This window comes from Schistocerca americana, chromosome X (genome assembly GCF_021461395.2).
Source record: "Schistocerca americana isolate TAMUIC-IGC-003095 chromosome X, iqSchAmer2.1, whole genome shotgun sequence".
Taxonomy (NCBI): Eukaryota; Metazoa; Arthropoda; class Insecta; order Orthoptera; family Acrididae; genus Schistocerca; species Schistocerca americana.
In genome coordinates this window covers 655,851,152-655,873,540 of record NC_060130.1, presented here as the reverse complement: position 1 = coordinate 655,873,540, position 22,389 = coordinate 655,851,152, and the positions used below count along the sequence as shown (strand labels likewise).

Below are 22,389 nucleotides of genomic sequence, written 5' to 3'. Positions count from 1 at the left end.
GCACTTTACGTGCCATTGTCATTACGTCCCTTTCCTGTTACAGTATCGTATGGTTCGCGTATTCTTCTGGAATATTTTCCCTACAAACCTTTTGCTCCAACGTCCTCTAACTATGACAATGAGATAATAATTCTTATTCTGTGTCAAGATGAGTTATTACATCCAAGCTTGCTATATATGGCAGGAAGATTTGTGACCATGAAGAAGGTTCAAATGGCTCTGAGCACTATGGGATTAACATCTGAGGTCATCAGTCCCCTAGAACTTAGAACTACTTAAACCTAACTAAGTTAAGGCCATCACACACATCCATGCCCGAGGCAGGATTTGAACCTGCGACCGTAATAGTCGCGCGGTTTCGGACTGAAGCGCCTAGAACCGCTCGGCCACAGCGGCCGGCCATGAAGAAGGATTGAAGCGCTCTCTCATCAGCAACATTCAGCTTACACATAATGCAATTCTGTTTCAAGAAATAACATGTGAAATAACATGTGTACTTAATGGTACTGAGCCCGACTGCGCAAGAAATGTTAGAATCACATAGGTCCTCAAGCCATATAACTCCACATGAACTTCGAACCTGCACGCATTAGAAAATGCAGAGTGCTTCATAGATGGGTCAATAGATGCTTCAGTTAGGGCTTGAATGCTGCTCAAAATGTTAATGGACTCCTTTGAAGATAATAAATGTGATTCTAGTTCGAAGTGCTATGGATAATAATTCATACGAAGGGCGTTCAATAACTAATGCAAAAAATTTTTTTTCTGGAAGCAGGTTGGTTTTATTTGGGATAACAATGCATCATATTATGCCCCATTCTTTTAGTTACAAAACTCTGTTTTTCAACATAAATTTTGTTCAATGCGATGGCCTTATACCGCCTTACTGGGAGAGCCTGCACTCCCACATGGTACCGCTCCACTCGTCGACGTCGGAGCCAACGCCTTGCTGCATCAATAACCTCCCCATCATAGATGTACTGCTTCCCGCAGAGTGCATCCTTCACTGGGATAAACAGATGGAAGTCAGAAGATGTGAAGTGTGGTCTGTAGGGTAGATGAGGACAAACAGTCGCCACGCCGAGTGGCCGCTCGGTTTAAGATGCCATGTCACGGATTGCGCTGCCTCTCTCGCCGAAGGTTCGAGTCCTCGCTCGGGCATGGGTGTGTGTGTTGTTCTTAGCACAAATTAGTTTAAGTAGTGTGTAAGTCTACGGACCGATGACCTCAGCAGTTTGGTCTCTTAGGAATTCACACACGTTTGAACATTTTGAAAAACAGTCCAGTGAAGTTTTGTGACCTCCTCTCGGCTGTGCAGACCTGTGCGGGGCCTTGCGTTGTCATGGAGAAGGAGAAGTTCGTTTGCATTTTTGTGGTGATGAACACAGTGAAGTCGTTTCTTCAGTTTCCTGTAATTACACAATACACTTCAGAGGTGATCATTGCGCCATGAGGGAGGACATCAAACAGAATAACCCCATTAGTGTCCCACAAACCCTTACCGGCTAAGGGTGTGGCTTTAAACTTTTTCTTCCGAGGAAGGGTGGTGCGTCACCACTCCATGGATTGCCGTTTAGTTTACGGTTCAAAGTGATGATGATGATGTTTGGTTTGTGGGGCGCTCGACTGCGCGCTCATCAGCGCCCATAAAAAGTCCCAATTTTTACATATTCCAATCGAGCCACTGTCACGAATGTCTATGATGATGATGAAATTATGAGGAGAACAAAAAACAGCAGTCCCCGGGAAGACAAAATCTCCAACCAGGCCGGGAATCGAATCCGAGACCCCGTGATCCAAAGGCAGCAACGCTAGCCACTAGACCACGAGCTGCGAACTGAACGTGATGAGCGTGATGAAGCCATGTTTCATAGCCTGTGACGATGTTCAGAAAAAATTGTCACCATCAGCCTTGGAAGACGCAAGCGGTTTCGCACATATAGTCCTTTGTTGTTCTGTATGGTCTTCTGCTGAGCGGCGAGGGATCTAGCGGGCGGGCGGCCGCGGTGGTCTCGCGGTTCTAGGCGCGCAGTCCGGAACCGCGCGACTGCTACGGTCGCAGGTTCGAATCCTGCCTCGGGCATGGATGTGTGTGATGTCCTTAGGTTAGTTAGGTTTAAGTAGTTCTAAGTTCTAGGGGACTCATGACCACAGCTGTTAAGTCCCATAGTGCTCAGAGCCATCTAGCGGGCAAACACTTTTGACTACCCCAACTGGTGGGCTATTGTGTCTGTACTGCCAACAGAGACGTCCAATTATGGGGTGAGGTGGTTGATTGTGATCCGTCGATCTTCTCGAATGAGGGTGTCGGCATATTCCAACTTTGCAGGGATAACAGCTGTGTGCAGCCAGCCGTCACGTGGGAGACCGCACAGGTTTGCGTGACCTTGCTGTGATGATGACAGGCGTCTAGCCCATCGACTCACTGTGCTTTTATTCATTGGCAGTTCTCCGTAGACGTTCTTCAGGCGTCTATGAATATCTGCGATGCTCGGGTTTTCCGTCAAAATAAATTCAATGACAACTCTCGCTCTGGAAGGCAGCTCCGTTACAAACGCCATTTTGAAGTCTATGTACAGAACCGTCACCAATCGGAACTTCATGAAACTATAGGGGCTGAAGCTGGAATATTCTACGATTTCCAACAACAAATTCCGCATTTTTTCAACCGAAATCGACTGAGAAAAAATTGTGCTGTACTACTTATTTATTGGATACCCTTCGCATGTTCAAAGAGGGCCAGAAGAGCAGAGTAAAATTATGCTGCATAAATTGGTGCATAAAGCTCTCCATTTATCTGTATCAGACTAAGAGCGCCTGAAACCATTGCGTATGTTGTTTGCAGGTGCCCAGCTAACGTTAACTTTCGTTCATAGGAACTTAGCGAGTGCCCAATCATTCCAGAGACATTGAAATAGTCATGGACAATTGAGTCATGTGTTCAACTAGAAATGCTTCGATTTCTTATTCTAGAGGTGCAAATAGACAGGAGGTGGAATCTGAAAAAAGGACAACTTTAAACTAACCAATTCTAAAGTGTACCAAAATTAAGAATATTCTCCATTTGCATGATATGTATGCAAGATTTTTCTCTTCTTACTATGAGGGTGGTGAATTCGGTTATATGCTCAGTCCTAAGAAGTTTAAAAAATTAGGACATGTAGTGATATCTGACTGTTCTAAATGAAACTGGTTTTCAAATTGAAACTGTAGGCATACATACTCGACTTGCAAAACTTCCCTCCAAACACAGCTGCATATGCGTTATTACTACATGATTGCCTCGTAAACTACTCACCCCTCACAGGAGTTGTAAAACGTGTAGTATAAATGCAGAGGACTGCATGACATGCAGCATATCTCTCAATAACTTCTCACGCTGCAATTGTCCTCGTGGATATACAGGGGTTTTGTGAAGAGTATAGACATTTTGTTTAATGATGTTGCATTCACTGCATTCTGCATCAAACGACAGGTATTAACGAAGTATTCCATAATTGTTGCTTCATCCAAACCATTTAGTATAGTACAGTGTGCTAACATGCGTAGAATCATGAGTGACTCACCATCACCACAGAAAGTGGCGGGATGCTGAGGGAGTTTCATATGAAATATGGTGACATCACTCTGAACATATGATCATAACGAAAGCATAATTTACGTCAAAGGTCCTGAAAAATGTTTGTGGCTGTGTGGCATCTTCAGGAGTGCATCAATACGGAATCTTGAAGAGTAAAGTGGCCCATCAATTCGGAGACTCAAGCAAATGTATCGTGAAAACAACAACAGCATACATATATGGGCTTCAGAAAATTCACAGTTACTCGTAAGTTCACGTCACTTAATGTATGGTCCTATGTACGCTCCTCAATTGGAAAATGAACTCTCTTCCCTTCCATCTCTGATCGCTCTGGCTTATTAATAAATGATATCGTGGATTTATTCATTCGGCTCTCATGTGGTTAATATTTCAGGTCATAGACATCCACCGCTCTGGCGAACACTCATATGACACAAACCAGCAGTGCGTGGTAACTCAATTTGAAAGAGCCGCCGTGCAGCTTGTGCACACCAAGACCAATGTAGTGTCGTGGTGCTGGAGAAATGTCGCAGTCACAATTACGTACACACTAGGCAATACGTATCAAGTCGAGACATGCATGCACGTGCCATCTATGAACAACGAGCGTTGATCAGTTCCTATACCACTTACGTGTAAGCATTGACTACTGCATCAGTATGAAGTGACAGTTTGACTTTGGCAGCGGTGATGCTTTGGTAAGTGCTGTCGTTTGTTGAACGTTGACGACTTGGTTCCAAGCACAACGTCACCACTTTTTGATGAACAGACCATGGTTTACTCATAGCTGATTTAGGAGAAGGTAGTTGTGATCTAGTTTCATAATATATGATTGGGATTTGCAATTCTTAACCCAAATTTTCAGGGGTCTTGTGCCGACTGTGAGGAATGAGATACGTAACTAGTATTACTTCTACTTCTTATACAATACATTTTTTTTACACTACAATGTAATATTTGTGATTTGTGTTTGTTCTACAAGTGGTTGATGGAGACATAGAAAGAGATGTAAATGCCGAATTGGAGCATAAAATACCGGAATATGCATGCAGTGTACCAAATGATGAAGGTGACAAGTGGATAAAACAGTGAACCACAACATAAGTATCAGAAATTATTATTATTAATGATGGCTGTATGTCTGTGTGTGTGTGTGTGTGTGTGTGTGTGTGTGTGTGTGTGTGTGTGTGAGAGAGAGAGAGAGAGAGAGAGAGAGAGAGATACTTATCAGTCCAACTTTTTTTGCAGGATTATTTATACCTTATGGAAGAGGGCTTACAAAACTGTGGTTAGACCCCCGTATGATGTGTTCATTATCACCACAGTTTCTGAAGTATCAAACTGGCTGCCACCACCCTAGCTGCCCACCCCGGACAATCAAATTGGCGACTGCTGCTTGTGACCCTGTCCGCTGAGCTTGGAGCATCAAACTGATGGTCGATGCTTATGACCCCATTGCTTACACCATCTGCAGTGGCCGCATCGCCCTGGCCTGTAGCACGATGGCAATGTTCTGGACCTAGCAGTAGCAGTACTGCAGCCTGCCTTGTTAAAGGACAGCAGGTAAATCAAGAAGCGGCACTGAACTACTCCTTAGGGGTTGGTGTTTTCAGGGATAGGATCTTGCAATCTGGCTCCGATAACACCAATGTGGTGTATCGAGAACAGCTATTCTCCTTCATGCCTGTCGAGCGGTGTTGGAAATGGAACACCCTGAGGTAGTCCACCAACAGGTGCATGGCAGTTCCGTATTGTGAGCTAGTGCATCTTCACAAGGAAAGAGGGCGACATGTCATTGCACTGTATTTAGAAAATGGATGCTCCCGAAGGGATAGTACGAAGTATTCCAATGCAGAGCAGAAAGCTTATATACAGACGTATAGAGTCGCTGTTCCTAATTCTCTGTTGTCCTAGAGGACATTATATAAAAGTTACTTGTCAGTAATACAGTGGTTGCAAACGCTTCGTTTTCTACACAAAAGCTGATGCTCAGCACTCAGATTTTAGAGGCCATTGTTTCAGTTGTTATTCTTGCCATGAAAAGAATGAACTAGAGTTATTATGTTGGTGCATAAGTTCATAGCGTTTTTGTTTTGCATGTTGGCATTCCAGTTGCTATGGGTTTATTTATCGATTGTCATTTTTTCTTTGTAGTTCACTGTTACGATTTGTGTTTAGATACTGTCGTTTTATCACTTGGAGATAGTAAGTGTGGCTGTGGAGGCTAGGAAATTGAGAACCAAGCGAAGAAATAGGAACATTTCCGACTTATTCTTCTGTTTGATTTCAGTAGATGGGTGACAGCAACGGAGGCAGCCAGAAATATTTACTCCGTGTATGGGGATAATGCCATTGGACAGAACATGGAAAGATAATGGATTCCTCGTCTTAAGGAAGCTCGTTTTGAGATTAGTGAATCTCCACGTTCAGGAAGACCTTCGAAGTTTAATGAAGATCGTTCAAGCTAATTAATCCACAACGATACACGTCAGTGTACTCGAGAACTGTAAAATGTGATGAACTGTGATCATTCCACCATCGTGCGACATTTGCATGCAGTGGGGAAGGTTCAATAATCGGGCGTGTGAGTACCGTATGCTCTAAGCGAAAATCACAAAAATGAGCGGGTGGCCATATGTGCATCTCTGCTTGCTCGAGATCAATTGGCTCGTGAACAATACCGACCATTCCTATCCTGTATCGTTCCTGGTGAGGAGAAATGGTGTCTTTATGCTAACATAAGGAAAAGAAAGGACTGGCTGAACCCAAACATAACAGCAACTCCCCATAAAAGACCTGCGCGTATCCATAAAAGATAATGTTAGGAATATGATGGAACAGCGACGGTGTAGTGAACTTTGCATTGCTTCCCCAAGGTGTAACCATCATTGCTGATACGTCTTGCAAATGCAGTCCAAGAATAACGACCAGGAAGATTCCATGAAGTGATGCTACTCCACAAAAACGCCCGCCCGCGTTCTACTAAACCGACAAAATACACTCTACGTGAGTCAGGTTGGGAAGTCATCCCGCATTCGCCTTACTCATCTGATCTTGCACCCTTTAGATTTTCACATTTTCCACTCTCTATCGAAGAACCTTCAAGGAACTTCATTTCCGGCTGAAAATGCGCTCCGGACAAGGTTCGACGAGTTCTTCGCCTCAAAACCACGTGCTTTCTATAGTTGCGGGATCGAAGAGTTACACCAACCTTTCATTAGCAGACTGTTGTTAATAGTGAAGGAACAGGTATTATTGATGACTAAAGTCTTCTTTATGTGTATCTGTTGTGTTTATTAAACTTACGGAAAAAGCCTACGAACTTATGCTCCAATCCAATAGTTTATTATGTGAGTCACAGAATATATTCTGTGGAATTTGTTTATTTACTTTCCGATATAAAAATACGTAATATTGTTCGTCTATGAAACTGGGAAAACACAGGCTTCCTAGTTACAGAACTGACACTGAATATTAAATTTGCTACCTCCAGTTTTTACCGAGCTTACTTTCCGCTTTCTCATTTCTGATTTCCACACACGTTTTCAATCAGAATTAAAGTAGATTGCGGTAGCTACGGATTTAAATAACGTTTATAAATATATCTGCAATTTTCATTATATTTAGTTATAAAAGTTTCGTAGAAAAAAAAAGTTGGCAGCACACCTACGTGATGTACCGTTCCTATCAATCTCCAAATTTCACACTCGTTTTGCAATGCAGTTGTAGAATTTTGGAACATATATTATGTTCGAGTATAATGACTTTTCTGGAAACTAGAAATCTACTCTGTAGGAATCAGCGTGGGTTTCGAAAAAGACGATCGTGTGAAACCCAGCTCGCGCTATTCGTCCACGAGACTCAGAGGGCCATAGGCACGGGTTCCCAGGTAGATGCCGTGTTTCTTGACTTCCGCAAGGCGTTGGATACAGTTCCCCACAATCGTTTAATGAACAAAGTAAGAGCATATGGACTATCAGACCAATAGTGTGATTGGATTGAAAAGTTCCTAGATTACAGAATGCAGCATGTCATTCTCAATGGAGAGAAGTCTTCCGAAGTAAGAGTGATTTCAGGTGTGCCGCAGGGGAGTGTCGTAGGACCGTTGCTATTCACAATATACATAAATGACATAGTGGATGACATCGGAAGTTCACTGAGGCTTTTTGCGGATGATGCTGTGTTACATCGAGAGGTTGTAACAATGGAAAATTGTACTGAAATGCAGGAGGATCTGCAGCGAATTGACGCATGGTGCAGGGAATGGCAATTGAATCTCAATGTAGACAAGTGTAATATGCTGCGAATACATAGAAAGAAAGATCCCTTATCATTTAGCTACAATATAGCAGGTCAGTAACTGGAAGCAGTTAATTCCATAAACTATCTGGGAGTACGCATTAGGAGTGATTTAAAATGGAATGATCATATAAAGTTGATGGTCGGTAAAGCAGATGCCAGACTGAGATTCATTGGAAGAATCCTAAAGAAATGCAATCCGAAAACAAAGGAAATAGGTTACAGTACGCTTGTTCGCCCACTGCTGGAATACTGTTCAGCAGTGTGGGATCCGTACCAGATAGGGTTGATAGAAGAGACAGAGACGATCCAACGGAGAGCAGTGCGCTTCGTTACAGGATCATTTAGCAATCGCGAAAGCGTTACGGAGATGATAGATAAACTCCAGTGGAAGACTCTGCAGGAGAGACGCTCAGTAGCTCGGTACGGGCTTTTATTGAAGTTTCGAGAACATACGTTCACTGAGGAGTCAAGCAGTATATTGCTCCCTCCTACGTATATCTCGCGAAGAGACCATGAGAATAAAATCAGAGAGATTGGAGCCCACACAGAGGCATACCGACAATCCTTTTTTCTACGAACAGTACGAGACTGGAATAGAAGGAAGAACCGATAGAGGTACACAAGGTACCCTCCGCCACACACCGTCAGGTGGCTTGCGGAGTATGGATGTAGATGTAGATGTAGATGCAGTCTTGCTACCACTTTTATTAGACCATAAGGCTTCCTTCGTCGTAGTGCAAGTTCAAAAAGACACATTACTGGACTTTGTTTTCTTAAGAAAAATGTTTAATTTCATGCCTTCGTTATTTCAGAAAACTAATATTAGATATTGTATACCTTGTATAATGTAATATTACAATCAACATTATTTGGAATGTAGTAAAACAAAAAAACTGTAATGTATGTGTCCTGTTTTCCACTGCGTTTTTGAAGTAACTAACACGTGAAGCCCATGGATCATGGATGAATGTACGAAGTATAATATACCGAAAAAGAATTCCAACACTCTGATGCTTCCATGGAGTAGAAGACTGGAAGAATAGTAATAAGTTGGTTTGGAAAGTAGTTACGAACCGAACCAACGTGCTGTTATTCTTTTCTTGGCTGCCGAAGGACAAAAACCGTTAGACATCTATCGGAGAAAGAAGAACGCGTATGGGCATTATGTTGTGGAATGCTTCTGTTTCATGACAACGCACTATCCCATACCGTAAATACCGAAACACAGAAGTTACGAAAAGCCAAGGAGACGATACTCGAGCACCCCCTCCCTATAGTCCTGATCTCTCTCCATGTGACTGTCACGTCTTTGTTCCCTCAAGAAAGGCCTTGAAGGGTCGATGACTCCTATCGGACGAGAATATGCATCAGGTAGCTACAGCTTTCTTCACACAGTAGGACACGGTGTTTTACAAAACGGGTATCTTCAACCTGATGCGCCGCCGGGATAATTGCCTCAATCCTCACGGCGATTTCGCTTGATTGACATACCGATTCTGGGATGTACGACCTTCGAACGGAAACTTTTTGATCGCTCCTAATGTATATCGTACAATGATATAATTTTGCAGATGCATTCACTGATATATGTGAATACAGTCTGCAGACTGTGTTGGCAATAGAGTTAGTAGTAAAAAATAAATAAATTAAAGCATCCTTTCTAATTCTGAAGCTTTCTTGCATGAAAACCGAAAATTTAGCTAGCGGTAAATGTTCTTCCTTTCACGATTTTTCATAAAGGCTTGAAACTGTGTGTAAAATTTGGAAAGGGTAAATGAAACCCTAGTACACTGAGCTGAAAAAGGCTGTGGAATAATTCCTAACATCGTGTCGGACCTCCTTTTGCATGACGTAGAGCAGCAACTCGACGTGACATGGATTCAAAAAATCGTTGGAAGTTCCCTGCAGAAATATTGAGCCATGCTGCGTCTATAGCCGTCCACAATAGCAAAAGTAATGCTGTTGCAGGATTTTCTGCACTAACTGACCTCTCGATTATGTTCCATAAATTTTCGATGGGATTCGTGTCAGGCTATCTGTGTGGCCAAATCATTCGCTAGAATTTTCCAGAACGTTCTTCCAACCAATCGCTAACAATTCTGGCCCGATGACGTTGTTCGAGAAAATGAAGTTCATGAATGCAAATTGTCTCCAGGTAGTCGATCATAACCAGTGAATGGTTGGTTCATTTGAACCAGAGGGCCTAGTCCATTCAATATAAGCCAGCCGGAGTGGCCGTGCGGTTCTAGGCACTACAGTCTGGAGCCGAGCGACCGCTACGGACGCAGGTTCGAATCCTGCCTCGGGCATGTATGTGTGTGATGTCATTAGGTTAGTTAGGTTTAATTAGTTCTAAGTTCTAGGCGACTGATGACCTCAGAAGCTAAGTCACATAGTGCTCAGAGCCATTTTGAACCATTCCATACAAACACAGGCCACGCCATTATGGAGCCACCACCGGCTTTCATAGTGCCTTGTTTACAGCTTGGGTCCATAGCTTCCTGGGGTCTGCACCATAGCCGAACCCCGCCATCAGCTCGTACCTCTGGGCTCATCTGGCCACACCACGGTTTTCCAGTCGTCTATGGAACAACTGATACTGTCACGGGCCATGAGAGGGGCTGCAGGCGATGTAATGCTGTTAGCAAAGGCACTCACGTCGGTCATCTGCTACCATAGCACATGAACGCCAGATTTCTCCGCACTGTCCTGACGAATACGTTCTTCGTATGTCCCACATTGATTTCTGAGGTTAGTTTACGCAGTGTCACTTCACGCAGTATTATTTCATGCTGTATTGTTAGCACTGACAACTCTACGCAAAAGTTACTGCTCTAGGTCGTTAAGTGAAGGCCGTCGACCACTGCGTCGACCGTGGTGAGAGGTAATACCTGCTATTAGATTTTTCAGGCACACTCTTGACACTGTGGACTGAATATTGAAGTCGCTAACGATTTCCGAAATGGAGTATCTAATGCCTCTAGCCCCAACCACTATTACGCGTTAAAAGTCTGTTAATTGCTGTCGTGCGGCCATAATCACGTCGGAAACCTCTTCACATGAATCACCTGAGTTCAAATGACAGCTCCGACAATGAGTTCCTCTTCTATATCTTGTGAATGCGATGCTATCTCCATTTGTATGAGTGCATATCGCTATTCCATAACTTTTGACACCTCAGTGTATTTTAGCACCGCCAGTAATGCTACATCAAGAAAATTACACAGTTTCTAATTGTAGTACTCTTGTTATTGTGTTCAACTTTTAGCAAAAGATTGTTCCATTGAATAAGTAGACTATGACAGCATTTTAAAATTTTAATTCGGTCAGTATTTATACGAAATATGGAAAATCCACTTTCCGTTGTCCCTGGAAGACGTTAGATAGGCAACCTGCAACTGGTACTTGCTTCCCGGTTCCGGTATAGTCTCTTAGTAATATAGATGGCACCCAGCGACATCTTACTTTTTTCGAAGTGATAATTAAAACTTTATGACTACCCATTACGATAAACCAATGGTTCTCAAACTGTGGGACGCGAATCACAGTGGGTCGCGGTATATTAAAAAAATACTTTCTTATTAACAAATAAGACAGGGTTGTAGCCTATCCCCGATATTATTCAATCTGTATATTGAGCAAGCAGTGAGGGAAACAAAAGAAAAATTCGGAGTAGGTATTAAAATCCATGGAGAAGAAATAAAAACTTTGAGGTTCGCCGATGACATTGTAATTCTGTCAGAGTCAGCAGAGGACCTGGAAGAGCAGCTGAACGGAATGGACAGTGTCTTGAAAGGAGGATGTAAGATGAACATCAACAAAAGCAAAAGGAGGATAATGGAATGTAGTCGAATTAAATCGGGTCATGCTGAGGGAATTAGATTAGGAAATGACACGCTTAAAGTAGTAAATAAGTTTTGCTATTTGAGAAGCAAAATAACTGATGATGGTCGAGTAGAGAGTGTAAGTAGGCTGTTTAGGTTTTTATGTTGGTAACGCCACGTAGCGCTGTATATGAAAATCACTGATTGTGCTGTGTGAAGTCTGTGGCTGGTTTGCATTGTTGGAATATTTGCTATTTTAGTGGTGGGCAGTTGGATGTGAACAGCGCGTAGCGTTGCGCAGTTAGAGGTGAGCCGCCAGCAGTGATGGATGTGGGGAGAGAGATGGCAGAATTTTGAGAGCGGACGATCTGGACGTGTGTCCATCAGAAAGAGTAAATTTGTAATATTGGATATCATGAACTGATATATATATATATATATATATATATATATATATATATATATATATATATGACTTTTGAACATTATTAAGGTAAAGACATTGTTTGTTCTCTATGAAAATCTTTCATTTGCTAACTATGCCTATCAGTAGTTAGTGCCTTTAGTAGTTAGAATCTTTTATTCAGCTGGCAGTATTGGCGCACGCTGTATTGCAGTGCTCTGAGTAACGAAGATTTTTGTGAGGTAAGAATTCATGAAAGGTATAGGTTATTGTTAGTCAGGGCCATTCTTTTGTAGGGATTATTGAAAGTCAGATTGCGTTGCGCTAAAAATATTGTGTGTCAGTTTAGTGTTGATCAGAATAAGTAAAGATAGAAATGTCTGAGTACGTTCAGTTCTGCTCAGCTGTTTGAAAATCAAACAGTTTTCCAGCACTGTCATTTATAAAAATTTTCTAAGGGGATGTTTCAATGTAGACTGGTAATGGCAAGGAAAGCGTTTCTGAAGAAGAGAGATTTGTTAACATCGAGTATAGATTTCAGCGTCAGGAAGTCGTTTCTGAAAGTATTTTTATGAAGTGTAGCCATGTATGGAAGTGAAACGTGGACAATAAATAGTTTGGAGGGCAGCGTGGAGGGTAAAAATCGTAGAGGGAGACCAAGAGATGAATACCCTAAACAGATTCAGAAGGATGTAGGTTGCAGTAGGTACTGGGAGATGAAGAAGCTTGCACAGGATAGAGTAGCGTGGAGAGCTGCATCAAACCAGTCTCTGGACTGAAGACCACAACAACAACAACAACATTAACAAATAATTACGTTGATCCTCTCCTTCGAACAAAGAAGATCTGGATCGAATTTCGCCCAACGTCGGTGTTACGCAGACGCGGTCGACGAAAATGAAAAAGCGGTCATACTTTTAGCATTATTTGAAGTTATCGGTCGGGCTGGGCGACTTCGGCCGTCGGCAGAATCGTCCATTGTCGGCTGCACTGCGACTGTGTCCTTAACCATCACGAGGAGTGCAAGTTTTGTCTCGTGTATCTCTACGCCACCTTAGAGTCTCCCAGAGTTCGAGAGGACTTGATTGCAGTACGATACGGGTCTTAGTGAATGACAGACATGAAGACACCAGTGGTCCATCAGCTGGCGGAGGGGATGGAGATACTCCAAAGGCGAAAACGATACTGTATGATGAGAACGTTTTATTGCTGCCCTTCACGAAAACTACAATCAATCGTCAAGACCGTCCGCAGTACGTAATTTGTCTCACCACTTTAGCTGCTGATAGCATGAAGCATAATACGTTAAAGAAACATCTTGAAACCAAACATCGACAACTAACGGGAAAACCAATAGAATGTTGGGAACTAAATGTTTTGTTATATTCCCAGAAGAACTTCGCTAAAACGTCGAATGTGATTTGTAGCCTGTTACCAGATTTCACATAGGATTGCTGAATGAAAGAAATCACACACGGTTGCAGAAACTCTAGCTTTACTAGCAGCGACTAATATAGTATCAACAATTTTTGGTGACTCATTTGCTCAGTAGTCGAAAAGTATTCCTATCTCTAATGTCACTGTGCGTAGAGGAATTTTTAGACATTTCTGACGATTTACTCGAGCTATTAATCGATACACTGCATAACACCTTTTTTGCACTTCAAGTGGACGAAGCGACTGATATTCATAAAGATGTCCATTTGACTGCTTATGTTCGTTTCTTTGATGAGAATAACGTTCGAGATTAATTGCTTTACTGTGAACCGATACTGAAAACAGCCACAGCTCAAAAGCCTTTTCTTAATCAAAACTGGATATCATGGACAAGTCCATTGTATTATGCACAGATGGGGCTCGCTGAACTTCAGGAATTCGTGATGGATTGCAGGCGAAAGTTAAAGGTGTAGTTCCTGATGCAGTATGGATTCACTTCATGATACTTCGGGAGGCTCTGGCTGTTAAAGAACTTAGCCCACCCCTTTATGAAGTGCTGCAAACGGATATAGAAACAGTTACACTTATTAAAGCAAGATCTATAAATTCAAGGCTTTTTAAAGTGGAAAGAATGTTTGAATTAAGGAATGAGGTATTCTGTTTCTTAAAGGAGAAAAGTCACTAAAATAAGGAATGACGCATTCTGTTCCGTTAAGGAGAAAAGTCACTCTGTGGCAGAATGTTTCGGCAACGCAGATTACCTATTGAAAATGGCTTACCTCACTGATATTTTTGAGAAAATAAATATTATTAACACTTCACGTCAAAGTAATTAGGCAACTGTACCCTCTTGGAATGAAAGGCGCTCATAAACGAATTAGAGCTGCGGCAAAACCGTGTGGAAAGTGGCATGCTAGATATGTTCCCTACTCTAGTCTCACCGTTAGAGGTCACAGATAATACGATACTTTCAGTGGAGATAATAGCTGCAGTCGGCCCCTGTGGCCGAGCGGTTCTAGGCGCTTCAGTCCGGAACCGCGCTGCTGCTACGGGCGCAGGTTCTAATCCTGCCTCGGACATGGATGTGTGTGATGTCCTTAGGTTAGTTAGGTTTAAGTAGTTCTAAGTCTAGGGGACTGATTACGTCAGATGTTAAGTCCCATAGTGCTTAGAGCCATTTGAACCATGAAAGCTGCCTCCTTCATCATCTTGCAACACTAAAAGTTCATTTCGAATAGTATTTCAGCCACGAGTTCGACAAACTTAACTGAATTAAAAATCCATTCAAAAATGCTCCTGCACTATCACGTCTAAATATAAAAGAGCAAGAACAACTTATTGATCTCACTTGACATACTTCACTGAACAGTAGATTTAATGAAGTGTCTTTGTTGCAGTTTTGGATGCATATTAGCGAGGAATGTCAACTCTGAGCCAAAATACAATGATGATCCTGATTCAGTTCCAACGACATACTTGTGCGAGACTACATGTAAGCAAAGAACTTCGAGTGGCTGTTTCTGCTATTACACCGCGCCTTGAGAAATGTTCTTCTTATAACCAAGCTCATTCATCACATTGAACTTTTTAATTTAAATTTAGGGACCGGTTGGTAGGGCATGTTCTGAGGCATCAAGGGATCACAAATTTGGCATTGGAGGGCAGCGTGGAGGTTAAAAATCGTAGAGGGAGACCAAGAGATGAATACACTAAGCAGATTCAGAAGGATGTAGGTTGCAGTAAGTACTGGGAGATGAAGAAGCTTGCACAGGATAGAGTAGCATGGAGAGCTGCATCAAACCAGTCTCAGGACCGAAGACCAAAACAACAACAATTTAAATTTTTGACGCTCTTATAATTCTCGTTTGCTGAAGTGTAAACTGTGTTAGTTTCATAGTTTTGAATGAATCAAACTGTGATAAAGATAAATAATTTGTTTCGTATTTTCTTTATAATAATTCGTTTAGTTTTGGTTTCTGTTGGGAAAAATCCTTCTACATTGAGTTTGATGAAACAGAGCACAAGCAATGAAAATATTTTAAAAATGACTACTTTTATTAATGAAAATTGTTAGGGCCCAGATACTGTTTTTCTCCAAGACGGGCGGGGGGGGGGGGGGGGCAGAGGAGGAAAATCTGAGAACCACAACAAACAAAATGACATCGTTATGCTTCTGCAACAATATTACAAAAGGGGAAGAAGTTGTGTGGCGCTTACTTTGACGAGCGGCAGCGACGTGAGATGCGAGCACTGAGCGTACTGCTGGCGACTGAGTCCCTGGGGCTCGCGGCTGCGGCGGCGGCTGCGACGGTCACACAGCAGCCCGCACAGGCGCGCCCAGTAGCGCGGCGTCGTGAACGTGTACAGCGCCGGGTTCACCGCAGAGTTCACCGGCAGCACCAACACCACCAGCCACGCGTACACCTCACCTGCGCACCACCACAAATACTTTATGCCTTTATACTGACACACGAACACCAGACCGCAACCGCAAGGCTAAACATATCATTCATCAGTATTGCAATTGCACTCTACCTGGAGATGCCCAACGGTTCCGAACGGCCGGCCGTTGTAGCCGAGCGGTTCTAGGCACTTCAGCCCGGAACCGCGCTGGTGCTACTGTCGCAGGTTCGAATTATGCCTCGGGCATGGATGTGTGTGATGCCTTTAGGTTAGTTAGGTTTAAGTAGTTCAAAGTCTAGTGGACTGATGACCTCAGATGTTAAGTCCCATAGTGCTCAGAGCCATTTGAACCATTTGTTGTCATCTTATAACCGATAGGCGACAGTGGATGCGGATATGGAGGGCCATGTAGTCAACACAGCACTCTCGAGGCCGTTGTCAGTTTTCCCGACTGGAGTTGCTATTTCTCAATCGGGTAGCTCCTCAGTTGGCCTCACAAGGGCTGAGTGCAACCCGCCTGCTAACAGCGCTCGGCAGACCCTGACGGTCGTCCATCCAAGTGCTACCCAAGCCTGTCAGCACTTAACTTCGGTGATCTGATGGGAACCAGTGTTATCACTGTAGCAAAGCCGCTGGCCATATATCTATACTGCCTGACAAAAAAAGTGAAGCACCCAGAAGGGGAGGAGGAAATCAAACGTCTTGAGCTGAGAGAATATGTGAATTATTGCACTGACTACAAAATCGAGTCAGATTTACAAAGAACTTGGCAGTAAGTACTCAGTTGTCAGTCCGACACTACATCTATTCTAGCCCGGATGGATGCACTGAATTGATTGGGATGTGTGTCATAAATCCTTTGTATAATCTTCAGGGGAAAGTTGACTCACAACCGCCGTAAATGGTATTTTATGTACTGGATACGGGGACAGGCATAAATTTGACGACCGAGCTGGGCTCACACCCATTCTGTCAGTGGCATAGTTGGAGTTCCTTCTGACCATGGAAGTATCTCATCATCACACAGATAGTTTGGAGAGATACATGCCGTATGTGGAGGATGAGCATTGCCCTGTTGAAAAATGACCCTATGATATTGTTACATGAGAGAGAACGCATGAGGGCGCAGGACGTTCGTAACGTACCGTTGTACGTTCAGAGTTCCCTCAGTCACTACCAGAGGAGACCTGAAGCCATAACTGATAATTTCCCACCCAATGATGCCAAGAGTAACACTTCTGTGCCTCTTTAAAATATTGGAAGAATGGGATCTCTTCGCAAGTCGCCGTCGTACTCGCAGACGAAGGCCGTATGGAGTAATACAGAATCAGTTCATCGCTGAATACAATGTAACGCCATTCATCATCAGTCTGTACAGCCTGCAAACGGCACCAGTTCGAATGCAGACGTTGGTATGGACAGCAGCTGCTGTTAGTCTCCAACCGATAATGAGTTATGCTACAGAATGTTTCTGAGAGTCAATTACTTGTTTTCGGATGACAGGTGCAAATGTGAGGAGTACAATGTCCTTGGTATATAATACAGCTTTCCTCCCTTGTGGAGGTCAGATGTGGTCGACCAGAACACTGACGATGTATATGCCTACCCTCACATTCCCACGCAAGCCAACATTGGGCCACTGTCACATCCGAATGCCCCACATATCTGGATATTTCATGTTTTGACCAGTCCTCCAAATGGTGGCCCACAATGAGACCCCTTTCAAACTCTGTCAGGTACAGATAACGCTGTTTCAAACGAGTATGCGGCATCTCCGTGTCCTTCTCAGTGATTACTCAACATCTGGCGCTGATCAATCCCCTCATATACCCTAACAGGCCCGGTAACAACACTAAACACGGACAACATGAATATGCTTTGGTGGAGGTCTGTTACAAATAACTGCAACTCCAATCATTTACATATGCGCCGATGGTGCTACTTTCAATGAATCCATATCTGTCTCAACCTGTTTCTGTGCGGTCAATGCGAACAGAACTGCATGCAATGAACGTATAGTGTCTAGCACCTCGGAAAATGCCACTGGTCGTCTTCAGTGGACCAAACAATACAGAAACTGGACAGTAGCTAATCGGAAGCGTGTAGTGTGTTCCAGCGAGTAGCGATTTTTATTTCTTCATTTATTTATTTTTCAAATGATACAGGGCGTCGAGTGCACAGTCGACTGAATGAGGCCTTTAACGTATAGCGCATTGAGGGTTGGACTCAGGCCAGAGGTGGCTGCGGGGTGTTTTTCATACCAACACTTGCAGCCACTCATTGAGGCTGCCATGAACATCAACCACTATATTTATTTCAGTATTCTCGATGACCAAGTGTAGGCCTTTTTCTACATCCTCATAAAGAGTGTGCTGTGGTAACTCCAGTCTTCCACGATGACAGGAACTGTGTTCACAAGACTGCACGTATACATTCATGGTCTGACAGGAGTGAGGCAGCCTACAGAAGCTCAAGCAGTCCGCTCAATCATCCGACTTCATCCCATAGAGAATTCCTGAGATTGTTTGGAACAGAGGTTGTAATGTAGCAAACTACAACCCGGAAATAAATTTTGAATTAAATAGTAATCCTAAAAAATATTTCTTGTATGCCACTCTGATTTCTACAGCAAATACAGCCCATATTGTTCACTCGCATGTGGTGCTTCTCCACCTGCAACCTCATCTTTATGTAACACTACCAGCAGTTAGCTACAGACACTTCCATTGCTCAAGATCTGCCAGATGAGTTATACCTACTAAAACATGTGTAAATATATCTACATCAGTACTCTGCATGTCACCTGACAGTGTGTGGTGGAGGGTACTTCTTGTACCACTAACTGATACCCCCTTCCCTGTTCCATTCGCTAATGGCGCGTGGGAGGAATGATTGTCGGTAAGCCTCTGCATTAGCTCTCATTTCTCGAATTTTCTCGTTGTGATCATTTCGTGACGCATATGTGGGAAGAAGTAATATGTTGTCCGACTCTTCCCGGAAAGTATACTCTCGAAATTTCAATAATAAAACTCTCCGTGATGCACAACACCTCTCTTGTAGCGTCTGCCAGTGGAGTTTGTTAAGCATCTCTGTAACGTTCTGTAGAAGGTTGAAGATCCTATGTTGAAACGCACCACTCTTCGTTGGATCTTCTCTATCTCTTCTGTGTGTCCTACTTGGTAAGGGTCCCAGATTGATGAAAAATACACAAGCATAGGTCGAACAAGCGCCTCGTCACCCTTAATGGATGAATTGTATTTCCTTGAGATTCTTCCTATGAATCCCAGTCTGGCATTTGCCTTTCTTACTAAATGTTTTATGTAGCCATTCCATCTAAAATCTCTCCAGATTAATACTCTAGAAACTTTATGGTAGTTACTGTTACCGGCAGTTTGTCGTCGAGAGTGTGGTTGTACAATAGGGGATTTATCTTCCTATGTATGCGCAACACGCTACATTTGTTTACTCTCAGGGTCAACTGCCAGGTACTGCACCATATATAAATGCTCTATTGGTCCTTCTGCAAATCGTTACTGCTTTCTGGCGTTGCTATCTTCTTATAGACAACAGTCTTTGAACATCCTGAAAGTGCTTCCGACGGATCCTGCTAGATCATTTATGTCCATTGTAAACAATAACGGTCCTATCACTCTTCCTTTGGGGTACTCTCGAAATTACCTTTGCATTTGTCGAATTTGTTCGGTAAAGAGCGACGTGTTGAGTTCTACCTGCAAGAAAGTCGTGAATCCAGTCGCAAATCTGGTCCGATACTCGGTAAGCTCGTATTTTTTTCTATAGTGAGCAACAATAGTCTTGTCATACTTTGACGTATGCCTCATTCACAATTCGCTTCTGGCAACGTCCTGTAGAATTACTGTCAAATAATCTGAAAGCACGTGTTTAGACTGTGAAGTGAGTGTCAGGAATTCATACACCTTTATAGAAACAGTGTACGTGGAAAGGATTCACAACACTTACTTTCCTTTAAGTGCACCAGATTCTTCCACGAAACGCACAGACCGGGGCAGGCACCGGATCTATGACTTCCACTCCGAGGAAACTGCTCTGCTAGTGCTTTCTCCTTTATGAAATTAGCAGCAGCGACCGGTCCCGACCCCGCAGTGTCAGATCCAGATTCCTGCGAACGTCGGCGCTGCTGTCGTGTGAGCCTCGATGACGACTTTCTTTCCACGAGCTGGTTTGACTTTCGGGATTCTGCGGAACAGTCGACATCTGGATGGCTCTCAGCAAGTAAACTTGCACCGACCGGAATCCAAACGGGAAACGGAGATTAAAAGAGGGTCAAAATTATCAGCACCTATTAATGTTACAAATGGGCTGACACGAGGACATTTTATTTAATTTATTCGTAGAAAATGGAAGAACGGCTGAGGGGGACGGGAAACATTGTTAATTATATCCAGGTGTTTTCTTTAAGGTTTTCTAATGACCAAGCCATTCTAGCACAAATTGAAACCGATCCTGACTTCATGATTCGATCATTATATTGGGAATATGACAAATGGGCACTGCAGATGAGTCTAAGGAAAACCGAATATGTGGTAGTTAATAGTGACACATTAGTGAACAAACAGTTAGGAGACAGACAGAAAAATTTAAATGCCTAGGAGTATATGTTGACAAAAATGAATTGGATAATACAGAAGTAAAATTCAGAATAAAACAAAGCAGAAAAGTAATAGAGTGTATGGATTCTTTTTGGTGGGACAGAGCTATTTCTAACAATAAGTAAAGAGTGGGTACACTAATGGTTGAACCTGTCATATGCTGTGGATCAGAACAAAGAAATTAAATGAAGGCCTCAAAAGAAGGGAATAGCTGTAGAATGGATTATTTACGAAGCAGCGTCCGAATATCAAGAGTTGAGAAAAACCTAATGATGAAGTAAGATCTAGAATGAGGGCAAATGAGACAGCGATAGAAAGATTTGAAAGAAAATCATTAAAGTCATATTGGGATTTGTTGAGAATGCTAGATCATAAGTGGTCAAATAAAATTTTTGAATGAAATCACTTGGAAGACGTGAACGTAGCGCAGTACGACGTTCTTGGAATGACCACATCAAGGAAATAATGAATCATCGCGGTGTATGCAAGGACGACGCTCTTAATAGAGAGGCTCCACAGCAGATATCAGGAGTAAAGCAAAATAATTTGTATTAATTAATCATGTAGTAATATAATAATAATAATTGTTTACACCAATGTTTTCGTTTTGAACCTTTAAAACATTAATAGCTACGTTCGTTGTATGCGGGGGGGGGGGGGGGGGGGGGGTAGCCGTGCAGATTTAATTACGATATCGATAAAATAAAGTTACGGTTTGTTTGTTTGCAGGTACATGTCTGCACTCGTGATGCACACTGAAATCCCGGCATCACATTGTCGTCGCAAGCCCAACTCCATTTTATCAATGGGCTGCACCATTTTGGGGCACCTGGAAGAGACAGGAGTTGGAAACCTAGTCTGTTTGTGAATTTAATCTGCTAAGTTACGTAAAAATTCGAAGGAGTTTTATTTTAGTGCATTCATTGACATATTTGTTTTATGTGCGCCACAGATACAACAAGATTATACAAAATATACCTCGTAACATCAGAGCGAATGCCCCATAAAGTTTAATGAAATGTGTACTGTCAGTTTTGCCATTGATCGATATTCGCCTAAAACGTACGTCCTTTCGTCCTGTATATGAAATATATTCACAGTTCCGAATACGAACAACCTTCAGTTTGTTCCCTCTTTACGAGAGCGGTCGCCTTAACAGCTTTGCCTATCCGTGCACGACTCATGGCAGGATCCAAACATCCAAATGTCACAGTTCGTGCTTAACAACACATTGTGTAATTCCCGTACAGGTGATGACATTTTAATTGAAAGTCGCTGCCTGGTATTTGCGGATAAATACGATATTGCAGTGCCTGTGTTGTTAAGAAGAACGATGCAATGTTTCTGTGGACATGCATTCTTCTTAGCAACACAAGCACTGCAATATCAGATCACCTTCTATTCCGTATAGTGTATCACTGTCCTTCTTCGTATTGGAGCCAGTGTGCTCAGCAGCAACTCTAAAGTAATCACAGCGTACAAAATAAAATTTATAAAATCATGTAACTTAATCATCGGATTTTTAAGTGACAGCTCACAGATTTCCTCCAGTCAAGAGCGCCAAAAAAAAAAAAAAAAAAAAAAAAAAAAGGTCAGACAGTTGTATCTCGTAGATCACGAACGCTAGGGGCAAAGTGTAGGACGAAAGACATGGTTTTATGAATTGTGACAGTTCAGGTCCAGACGAAGAGTCAGGGTTTAAACTTAATGACACGTTTTAAATACAAGAAAGGTATGTGTTAGTATGATGCAACAAAAGTAATTCCATGGCGAGTATCATTATTCCGGTAGGAATACAGCGGATATAACGAC

At 42.7% G+C, this 22,389-nt stretch overlaps 1 protein-coding gene and 1 pseudogene across 1 annotated transcript in view; both read right to left on the bottom strand.

Moving 5' to 3' along the window:
* Nucleotides 1-22,389, bottom strand: part of LOC124556230 (relaxin receptor 1-like) — a 370,951-nt gene that overhangs the window by 4,262 nt on the left and 344,300 nt on the right. The window contains exon 12 of the mRNA XM_047130220.1: nt 15,764-15,975. Within this exon, the coding sequence (XP_046986176.1) occupies nt 15,764-15,975 (212 nt within the window). The remainder of the gene's footprint in view (nt 1-15,763; nt 15,976-22,389) is intronic.
* LOC124556872 lies at nt 16,468-16,586 on the bottom strand (annotated as a pseudogene).